An 11,774-nucleotide genomic window follows, 5' to 3' on the forward strand; every position below is an offset into this window, starting at 1 on the left:
CATCGAATGCATAGAGACAGTGTAGTCAGTGCCTCGGTAATCTATAGGATCATAGTTCATAGGTAAACCAAACTAAACCTTAATAATATTAAAAAATATATAGGCCTATATATATTAAAACTATAGGATGCCAGGTTAAGAAATGAACCTGCCATCTGTGTACATAACATAACAAATAAGATAACATAACATTACAAATTACATACAAAGTTCTATGGCAAGTGCTAAAGTGTCTGAAGAGGTGAGTCTTCAGATTACGGTAAAAAATTGGGAGTGAGTCTGCAGTTCTAGCTGCAAATGTACTTTTTACTCCGCTACATTTGTTTGCTTTAATTTTACTTTGCAGATTTAGATAAATATTGTAATGCACATTATATATACCGTACATACATATTACATAGTAGGCTAATATAAAAGTATAAAATATATATTGGGTAATAATCAATAGGCCTACATTACAGTCCAATATAACATGACATGATATACATATACAGTATTCTGCATAATGAATATTTACTTTTGCTACAATCAAAATGTACTTTAGCCTGTTTTGATGCCAGTACTTTTGTACTTTGACGTAACATTTTGAATACAGGACCTTTACATCTATCAGATTATATCTGCACTGCCACTGGTATTGTTACGTTTTACTTTTGGTAGTTCTTCCACCACTGCTCTGCAGAACATCTTCCCTCTCTCTGTTCTTCAGAATCTTTCGGAAAGAAAAGGCGTAGAGAAATGGGTCGATGATGGCACTGAACACTGGCAACCCGTTGACCACTCTGGCGTCGTCTGTGAAGTGCAACAGTTTAGAGGCCACGTCGGGTTGTGATGTACGGAGTGAAGTCCCCACTAGCCCCACGATGCTGACGACGTGACTCGGAACCCAGAGAACGACGAAGGTTATGATGATTCTCGAGATCAGCTGGCTTGTTCTCTTGTTGCTGGACAGAGCTGTCTCTTTCACCTTCCGGTAAAGGCAGACGTAGAAAGACGACATGACAGAGAAGGGCACAATGAAACCCAACACTAGTTCAACTACGGTGGCGGTCAGATTTTGCCCTTCCAGCACGACTGGTCTGCTGCAGACCGGATGTCCATTCTTTATCCTGCCCATTGAAGCGAATGATGGCCATGTCACAAGGCAAGACACCACCCACAGTCCCACCAACAGAGCCCTCTCACCCTTTCTACCTATTCGTGCCCAGCTGCGATGATGAAGGACCTTCACAAAGCGCTGTACGCTCATCAGAGTTATGGTGAAAATGTTGGCGTAGAGGCTGCAAAAAACCAAGAACGAGATGAACTTGCAGAGTCTATTGCTTATGTCCCACGGCCGTAGCAAGTCAACGATCCCCGCAGGCACAGTCATCAGACACAGTAAGTCACAGCAAGCCAAGTTCACCATCAAGAGTTGAGTGAAGTTGTTTTTCTCCAGTCTGCGTAATAGAAGCACCAGCACAGCCACATTCCCAGGAATGCCCAAAGCACAACACAGGCCTAAAAGCACAGCTGTGGTCACTTCTGCCGGGCTTCGGGTAATTTCCACTTGGGTTAGGTTGGTTGAAGAAGCCGGGAGACTTGAGTTGTAGAAGAGGGAAAGCTCTTCCATTTTGGTGGAGAACGGAAGGTGTTGATGTTGATGACTGACGAGTGGTTTGGTCTTTGGGGTTTTTATAGGACAGCACATAAAGCAATTCTCTTATACCACTCCGCATCACATGACGTCAATCAATGAAGTGAAGAGGAAGAAAGAACAGTTAAGAAATGGTCATTCAGGAAGGGGAAGTGGTTTTAAAATTGTCAGCATACAGTACAATGTCAAAATAGAAATAAAAAGTCCCTGCCCCTGAAAAGGATATTGACTGAGTCATTCTTGCTCTTTCTGAGCAAGAAAGACTACATTTCTTCTAATTATACTGTACACACCTGATTGCTAAGATAAAGCAGGATTCTTTTGACTATTGGTCAGCCATTCCAAATTCCTTTCTTGATAGAATTAATGTAACCTCAATTATTTCAAAACCTTACCTGTCATCTATCACACACATTATTTCAGAAGATCAATGATTCTAAGTATGTGTAGAACGAGAAAAATGGATGCCACTGCTATATCCTATAAAACATAGATTAGACAGCCTTGCTGTAATTCTCACTATAATACATTAATTGTTTGGAAGGATGAGGAAACACTTTAATTGGGTTTACTCACCAATATTGCACAACCCATATTTCCCCCAGCAATTAAGAAATATTGTACTTTCTTTTTTGAGGCGCGCTAGCTAATAGCGCTAGTAATAGTGGCTGGCTCTAGTCAATGTGCATAGTTACACATGCACATTCTGTACATATGCATAAACATTGTTCAGTTGGTCAGTAAACATCTGTACACAATTTCACATACATAAAAAGGTTTACAGATCACAGAGCAGACTTTGTCATCTGTATTGTCCCAAAAGGGATATTTTTCAAGAATAAAAAAGATCACCCCCATGTGAAGTGAGGGGCGCTCTTATGATTATACGTCATCTCATGAAGCAGAATATATGTGATTGGTTAGCCGATTTGCTTGTGATGTACATTTTCCCTTGATTGTCAATGGCATTAAATGTTTGTGTTGCCACAAATTTCCGTCATATTTGACGGACATATGACCTCATTTCTCCTTTCATTGTTAATGGCAAATATGAGACATGTGGGGACAAAAGCTGTATATAGGAGGGGCTAACACAAACAAAACAAAAAAACACGTGTGAAGTGAGGGGAGCTCTTATCATCATACATCATCTCATTCTGGACAATCACAATTTGCACCCTCACCTTTGTCTTCAATGTTTGTGTTTACACAGACCCTCAAAGCTGGACATAGGAGGGACTATAGCACCCCTGAAAAAAAGAAAAGTAAACCCCCCCCCCCCCCCCCCCCAAAAAAAAAAAAACAGCAAACAACCATAACAACATATCACACAACACACCACCAAGACAATCAATGAGGTCCCCACTACACACAGAGCAACATTCTATCAGCAAAAAAATCTTTGTCCAGATGGCATGAGTTTTAAGTTGCGATACGGGCGATGATCAGTGTCATTTGTTGTTTTAGGTGCTGAAAGTTGTGAATCGGGAATACTGAGGTGATGCAGTTTCTTAACCCATTCTGAACGGGCACCCATTTTGGTGTCAGCGTCATGTCATGCTTTAGCTATTTAAAAATAGCAGATCTACAAGCTCATATCGCGCCACCGAGTGGCGCGATACGAGCTTGTAGGTCTGCTATTTTTGAAAAATCGAAGAGCGACTGACATTTTTAGAATCTGATCTCAGGTCAGAATGGGTTCATCAGACCAGTGTGTGTCCGGCGGAAACCTCGTATGAATCTGATCTCAGGTCAGAATGGGTTAATCATGTGGTGGCGTGTCAAATGGCATTGAAAACAGAACTAAAATCAACAAAAAGAATAGTGTCAAAATTGTCCTTGTTGTGAATCATTCATAAACGGCCTCCAGGTGGAATAAAACAGATACCCGTTTCCTTTCAGTGTGAATCAGAATTCTTCCAGTTGTAGAGAATATGTAGGATCTTGTGTACTGTGTAGACATTGCGTGAGTGAAGGTGGACAAATATCTTTGCACTGCTACAGTAGACTATACTGTACGTCACCTTGCAAGTATAGAGTTGAGAAATATTGGACTTACCCAATGGCTGCAGACAGGATGTTCAAAGAAAAACATGAAACGTTGTAATATGAAGACGTCACGAAGACGTTTTCTCAGGAGGACAGCAGCAATATATTGTGGCCAGAAACAGTGTTTACAGACACTCTAAATTGAAAAAAGTCAATTTATTGAACAGAACATCACACAGCTTATATAAGTTAGAATATACTTTACAAAACAATAAGCACTTATTCAACCATAAGAGAACCACAGCTTTACAATAGTATACTTTACAAAACAATAAGTCCATATTCAACTTTAAGAACATTCAAATCATATCCACAATTACAATAGTGTTAAAATGGAAGGCGAAAAAAAAGAAAAGGGGTACTCGGCCAAATGTGAGTATCACTATCACACTTTATCCATTTATATGTTGACAATTCAAAAGTATCAGATCTTCAAGCTCACAGTGAGTCACTTTGTGACATGCGAGCTTGTACATCTGTTTGCTTGTACATCATTTAGCATTTTGTTTTAACACAAATCTCCTATCCTGCACGACCTGCATGTCCCTGGCACAAAATATTTTCAAATGAGGGTCCTCGACCAAAAGACATATCATGCTGGTGCCTGGTGGTCTTTGACAGGAAACGGTTTGAGAAAGACTGGCCTAATTCATACTAAACTGGGGGTCCTCGTAATAAAAAGGTTTCGGTGCAGTGCTTCCCGAACGTTTCAGCTCGAGACCCAAAAGAGAAATGGGATGTCTTCCTGCAGGGACTCTTAGGTAGACTAGTGAAAATAGCCGATCTATTTTACCACTACCAAAAATAAAGAGGTATTCGCCCACGACCCACATATGGGTCCCTCCCGAAGCACTGTTTGGAAAACAGTGGTTTAGAGTGTCTGTGTGTGTGTGTGTGTGTGTGTGTGTGTGTGCGTGTGTGTGTGTGTGCGTGTGTGTGTGCGTGCGTGTGTGTGTGCACTGTCATGCTCAGACAGTCTGCAGCTGGTACAGCTTGGCTCCTCTCTTCAGCAGGAAGCCCTGCTCATTTAGAGAACACACCAGACCTTCAAAATCCAACACCTGAAATACACACAAGAACACTCAACAACAGAGTATGCACATGTATGCAATTCTCCTTGTTCAGAGGCCGACCTCCACGTGACGAGGGGCAGAGGTGCGGTGCCGCTCGTGCCCCGAAGGAGAGGTCTCTCTCCTGGACACCCAATGGTCTGTGTCATGGCCGTTTTTTTGTGGTCCTCTCCCTATCCGCCACACAGGGAGACTTTCCCTAACCCATTCTGACCTGAGATCAGATTCATACGAGGTTTCCGCCGGACACACACTGGTCTGATGAACCCATTCTGACCTGAGATCAGATTCTAAAAATGTCAGTCGTTCTTCGATTTTTCAAAAAATAGCAGACCTACAAGCTCGTATCGCGCCACTCGGTGGCGCGATATGAGCTTGTAGATCTGCTATTTTTCAATAGCTAAAGCATAACATGATGCCAACACCAAAATGGGTGCCCGGTCAGAATGGGTTAATTAATAGCAGAATACTTATTCAAGACTATTTCAAGACTAGCCTATTAGCTTATTGCTAAATCCGATTGCAATGTAGGCTATCATTTGATTATATTTTGTATTAGCCTCGCGTAGCGATACTATCATCACTGCGTGGATATTAGTCTCGTCCCGCTCTCAGTTTTGCAATGTCCCGCCCCATATTGCATACTGGGCCCTGGTTGGTTGTAGCCTGGTTCCAGACGAATCTGGTTGGCTCGTCAGTCGTCACCACTTCGGACGTGAAGTCCTCCCACAATTGAGAGGGGCCAGACTCAATCTGCCTGGGTCAATATGCATAGCAAAAGCAGATTAAGGCTGGCTATGCAAGGCTATAATTCTGTTTAACTTTAGATTCCATGACTCCAAGAATACATGTAAACACACTAGAATTGGCTTGAGTTCTAAAAGGCCATCATATTATACAAACATCAATACTGAGTTGACCGTTTTAGTATGTATGGGTGTGTGCGTGTGTGTGCGCGTGCATGCGTGTGTGTGTGCGTTTCTGTTTTAGTGATACCTGTATGTTCAGTTTCTCTGCCACTGATCGGAGTTGCTGCAAGTCAAACAGCTTCTGATTGGTCCTCTTGGCGAGTGAATGCAGTGCGTTGACCAATCGCTTCGCAACGCTCCGCTGACTCATGCCCGCGCCCAGCTGAGAACGCTGGAAGTCCAGGCCTCCCATTCCGTCTGAGTAGGTATCAGCTAGACTACAACATGAAGAAACACCATCTGAGTAGGTATCAGCTAGACTACAACATGAAGAAACAACAATCTGAGTAGGTATCAGCTAGACTAACATGAAGAAACACCATCTGAGTAGGTATCAACTAGACTAACATGAAGAAACACCATCTGAGTAGGTATCAGCTAGACTAACATGAAGAAACACCATCTGAGTAGGTATCAGCTAGACTACAACATGAAGAAACACCATCTGAGTATAGGTATCAGCTAGACTACAACATGAAGAAACACCATCTGAGTATAGGTATCAGCTAGACTACAACATGAAGAAACACCATCTGAGTAGGTATCAGCTAGACTACAACATGAAGAAACACCATCTGAGTAGGTATCAGCTAGACTAACATGAAGAAACACCATCTGAGTATAGGTATCAGCTACACTAACATGAAGAAACACCATCTGAGTATAGGTATCAGCTAGACTACAACATGAAGAAAAAAACAATCTGAGCTTATAAATAAATAAATAGCAGCCAGTCATTGACTGCCAGTGAACTTCTGTGTTTTGGTAGATGACTATGATTGATGCACGACTCCCGTGCGACCCTCCCCACCCCTCCTCTGAACTGTCCCCACCCCTCCTCTGAACTGTCCACAGCCTTCCTCTGAGCGTAGACCGAAATTGTGCTATATTATTAGCAAGTGAGGACCAACTATATGAACACAATGGGCAAGTTGTTTAAATCGGTGGCCTAGAATTGCCAAGAAAATGACAGTACAGTACAAAGGAAAACATTTGGATGGATGGATGGAAATAACCTCTTACACACACACACACACACACACACACACACACACACACACACACACACACACACACACACACACACACACACACACACACACACACACACACACACACACACACACACACACACACACACACACACACACACACACAGTCATTACCTGTGTTTCATGATCTCCACCACATCTTCTGCATCACTCTTGGAGGCGCTCTCTCTCAGTTCCAACCTGGCTCTGGCCTATATGTGCAGTTTTGCGCACGCACGCACGCAGGGACGCACGCAGGTCATTGTCAGTCATTTCTTTGTGAATTTAAGCTTTTATCATATCTGCCCTATGTGCAACTTTTGTTTACAAAGCCTAAAAGCCACGCAATTAATGAATTAGTAGTTAATCGCAATTATCTGTACATTGTTAAGTAACATTTCATAATTGTGACAGCCCTATACCTCCACAGTGTTAACAGTGTTTGACAGCAAATTCATATGTAGTCTTAATCTTAGTCTTTTGAAAAACACACCATTTAGTTTTAGTCCTATTTTAGTCATCTGAAATAGTCTAGTCTTACACCGGGGCTCCACCGGGCACGTCAGCGTCTCCGTCACTGTCAGGGAATGTTCCCTTTTTAACCCATTCTGAACGGGCACCCATTTTGGTGTCGGCATCATGTTATGCTTTAGCTATTGAAAAATAGCAGATCTACAAGCTCATATCGCGCCACCGAGTGGCGCGATACGAGCTTGTAGGTCTGCTATTTTTGAAGAATCGAAGAACGACTGACATTTTTAGAATCTGATCTCAGGTCAGAATGGGTTCATCAGACCAGTGTGTGTCCGGCGGAAACCTCGTATGAATCTGATCTCAGGTCAGAATGGGTTATGAAGGGTGAAGGGTGGCTTCATTGGGCGTTGCCCGGTGGAGCCGGTGGAGCCCCGCCGTTAGTCGACTAAATACCAAAATCTCCTCCTGTAATTATTACAAATCACCAGAGGTCCCTACATAATTCTATAGTCATACTATACTATAGTCAACAAACTTAGCACTGCACCTCAGTCAGTCTGACCAGTGACTCCAGCTGTCGAGTGGTGATGGGCGTGGCGTCTGCAGTCTGGGCCTGGGAGCGCAGCGTGAGGTAGAACTCCTGCAGCGTCTGCGCTGCGTCCGCCGAGAGACGCGGATGCACGTACTGGCGAGCGTAGCTGACGTACTTCCGCAGCAGGCACGCGGGAATCGGGTCCACGGCCTCGGCGGCAGAGATCTGTGAAATTAACACATTCTGACCTGAGATCAGATTCATACGAGGTTTCCGCCGGACACACACTGGTCTGATGAACCCATTCTGACCTGAGATCAGATTCAAAAAAATGTCAGTCGTTCTTCGATTTTTCAAAAAATAGCAGACCTACAAGCTCGTATCGCGCCACTCGGTGGCGCGATATGAGCTTGTAGATCTGCTATTTTTCAAAAGCTAAAGCACGACATGATGCCAACACCAAAATGGGTGCCCGGTCAGAATGGGTTAAGACCCGAGATCAGATTCTAAAAATCTCCTACATCCTGACAGTTTTCTGAAAAAGCTATGTTTCTATGTCAGTGGTTCTTTGATGTTTCAAAAATAGCAGACCTACAAGCTCGTAGCGCACCACTCGTGGCGCGATATGAGCTTGTAGATCTGCTATTTTTCAAAAGCTAAAGCATAACATAATGCTAACACCAAAAGGGGTTCCCGTTCAGAATGGGATAAACACGAAAACTGAATGGGTCTAACTCCTTGGCAATAATCTTTGCCAATATGATAGAGCAGTGATTCTCGAACTCGTCTGTGGTCCCCCGAGACCCCCAGTGGTCCTTGTGGAGTTATGGGACTGTAACTCTGAGAGAGTACAAATGGAACCATGTCCAGACATCCATTTTAGTTCCATTTGTACACTCTCAAGAGTTAGGATTTCATAATATAGATTGCGGTCCCCGAGATAGAAAATGGTATCTAATGGGGGTCCGTGGCATGTATGATACTTCATCATATTGATATAGGCATATAGGCTAGTGTATGTTTATATATTATAATATACAGTATGCTCCCAAACTTTTCACGGCGAGACCCAAAAGAGAGATTAGATTTTTGCCTGGGACCCAAACTAGTGAAAATAGCGGATCTACAAACGCGTTTCTTTGCGCCATGTTGCATGCTTTTAACTATTCAGAAATGTTTTTCAAAATAGTAATAAAAAAAAGAAAAAAAAAGGCAAAGTTGTTTAGGGGTAAGGTAAGGGGTAACCTAGATAGAGCCCATGGGGCTATATCTTGCGCCACCCCTTAACCCATTCTGACCTGAGATCAGATTCATACGAGGTTTCCGCCGGACACACACTGGTCTGATGAACCCATTCTGACCTGAGATCAGATTCTAAAAATGTCAGTCGCTCTTCGATTTTTCAAAAAATAGCAGACCTACAAGCTCATATCGCGCCACTCGGTGGCGCGATATGAGCTTGTAGATCTGCTATTTTTCAATAGCTAAAGCATAACATGATGCTAACACCAAAATGGGTGCCCGGTCAGAATGGGTTAACCCTTATTCCTTTTTTTTTTACTATTAAAATAAAACCTTTTAAAATAATTCAAGTAGCCGATCTACAAGCTCACAATGTCTCGATGTAGATCGGCTAGTTGAGCTATTTTAAAATGTTTTTCAAAATAGTAAAAAATGGCAAATACGTTTAGGGATAAGGGAGGTGCAAGATGGAGCCCTCGGTCTCCATTCTCTTCCACTGAGACAGTTAGAGCCAGTGGTCAGGTGGGACACCTACTGGTTGAAAAGATGTACTGCATTTCCATCTTAGAAATAGAAATTTGAAACCTTAGCAGTACATAATAATATAATATGTCACAGATTGCAGCTTTGAGTACTTGACTCTAACCCAACAATAGCCGATCTACAAGACCACAACACTGTGTGATGCGACGCGTTGTGAGCATGTAGATGCTTTCCCCTATTGTCGCGTTTTAAGAATAGATGCAGTCGTGGAAAAAGTACTCACATTTTTTACTTAAGTAAAAGTATCAATACTACAATGTAGAAATACTCTGTTACAAGTAAAAGTCTGGAATTTAAAATGTACTTGAGTAAAAGTACAAAAGTATTGGTATCAAAATGCACTTAAAGTACCAAGTAGAAGAAGAAAGTTATGCAGAATGTCCCAATTTTTGTCCCAAAGTTTTCGAATGTCGGCTATTTTCAAATGGCCGAAATGTAATAACAATAATGCATGTTTGTAATAATAATCAAAATCTAAAAAGTAACTAGTAACTAAAGATTTCAAATAATTGTAGTGGGAGTAAAAGTACAATATGTGCCTCTGAGATGTAGTGGAGGGAGAAGTAAACGTAGTGAAAATTCAAAACACTGAGTTACTGTACAGATCGGTGTGTACATATGTACGGTACGGCGTTCCAACCTGCAGACGTTCAGAGAGGGGCGCGTCCGAGGCCTCCAGCAGCACAGAGCCCTCCGATTGGCCGACGTCGGCCCTGGTCACCACGGCGCTGCTGCAGGCTCCGCCCCTCCCCGTCCTGGTCGCCATGACGTGCTCCGACAGGCGGCGGTCATGTGACTCCTCCGGGACGTCCAATAGGAGGAAGACGATGTCGAAGCGCGAGAGGAGAGCCGAGCCCATTCTAGAGGGAGAGGGCACAGAACAGGGTCACTGAAGGTGGGTAGTGCACAGAACAGGGTCACTGAAGGTGGGTGGATAGTGCACAGAACAGGGTCACTGAAGGTGGGTGGATAGTGCACAGAACAGGGTCACTGAAGGTGGGTGGATAGGGCACAGAACAGGGTCACTGAAGGTGGGTGCCCGTGACGCCAGGCAAAAAAAAACTCTTTTGATTTCTTCTCCCTGCAGCTTGAACAAAAAAAAAAAGCTAATTATTGTTAACCAATTCTGACCTGAGATCAGATTCATACGAGGTTTCCACTGGACACACACTGGTCTGATGAACCCATTCTGACCTGAGATCAGATTCTAAAAAATGTCAGTCGTTCTTCGATTTTTCAAAAAATAGCAGACCTACAAGCTCGTATCGCGCCACTCGGTGGCGCGATATGAGCTTGTAGATCTGCTATTTTTCAATAGCTAAAGCATAACATGATGCTGACACCAAAATGGGTGCCCGGTCAGAATGGGTTAAACGGCAAAAAAACAAAACAAGGCTATGTTGTTCACTCCACGCGCCTTTTCAGACCCAGTGAATATCTCCACTCTAGATGGAACAAATACCTTGGTTTCTGCTTGGATAAACACCTACATTTTAAATGTCATATTGATGTCATATTAAATTCACTTTGGGTTTCTTCTTCTTAGTTTTAGTCATCATAGATTTCGTTTTTATTTCGTCAGTGAAGAGGTAGTCAACGGACAGATTTTGTCACAGTTTTGGTCAACGTAATCAACACTGGTCTCACAGCCTGTCACAGCGATTGAGGGAGGGCTTTTTGACAGACTTAACTAGACCGTACTTCAGATTCTCGGAGACGGTCTTGGCCCTGTTGTAGTGCCCTCCGGTGGGGTTGGCGGCGGCTATCACCGAGGTCCTGGCGGGCAGAGACGACACGATGCCAGCCTTGGCCAGACTCACCGACTGCTGCTCCATGGCTTCCAGCAGGGCCGCCTGCTGCTGCCCCAGCTTGTCAAACTCATCGATGCAGCACAGACCTGCACACGCCAGGGAGAGAGGGAGAGAGGGAGAGAGAGAGAGTGGGGGGGGGGGGGGGGGGGGAGAGAGAGAGAGGGAGAGAGAGAGAGAGATGGGTTACAGATCAAGTACAGATGGAAACCTCACATGTCCAAAACTGTAGCATATCAAAATGCGGTGCAAATCTGCTGCTTTCGATTATTTTGTGTGACGCTGTACTGTAGTGTATGACCAACAAGTAGGGTGTTCATTTATGAAACAACAAAAATCACACTCGTGTGAAGTGAGGGGGAGCCTCGTAATGTTTGTTTAAAGTGATCTAAACAAACAAGTCCACAGAGACTTGGCTGCC

The 11,774-nt window shown here is 43.4% G+C and overlaps 2 protein-coding genes across 2 annotated transcripts in view; both read right to left on the reverse strand.

Moving 5' to 3' along the window:
* Nucleotides 1-600: 600 nt before the first annotated feature.
* LOC310866275 (leukotriene B4 receptor 1-like) lies at nt 601-1,692 on the reverse strand. Its single transcript, XM_083775849.1, has one exon. It carries the CDS (start codon nt 1,688-1,690, stop codon nt 641-643), a length of 1,050 nt encoding a protein of 349 aa, XP_083631975.1. The 5' UTR covers nt 1,691-1,692; the 3' UTR covers nt 601-640.
* Nucleotides 1,693-4,111: 2,419 nt separating this feature from the next.
* mcm8 (minichromosome maintenance 8 homologous recombination repair factor) overlaps nt 4,112-11,774 on the reverse strand; it is a gene marked incomplete at its 5' end in the record, with an annotated part of 22,757 nt that continues 15,094 nt past the window's right edge. The window contains 6 exons of the mRNA XM_083774275.1: nt 4,112-4,746; nt 5,752-5,941; nt 6,890-6,966; nt 7,776-7,985; nt 10,186-10,405; nt 11,247-11,442. Of these exons, the coding sequence (XP_083630401.1) occupies nt 4,654-4,746; nt 5,752-5,941; nt 6,890-6,966; nt 7,776-7,985; nt 10,186-10,405; nt 11,247-11,442 (986 nt within the window). The 3' untranslated portion in view covers nt 4,112-4,653. The remainder of the gene's footprint in view (nt 4,747-5,751; nt 5,942-6,889; nt 6,967-7,775; nt 7,986-10,185; nt 10,406-11,246; nt 11,443-11,774) is intronic.

The sequence above is a fragment of the Protomyctophum parallelum genome, assembly GCF_964188405.1.
Source record: "Protomyctophum parallelum genome assembly, chromosome: 10".
Taxonomy (NCBI): Eukaryota; Metazoa; Chordata; class Actinopteri; order Myctophiformes; family Myctophidae; genus Protomyctophum; species Protomyctophum parallelum.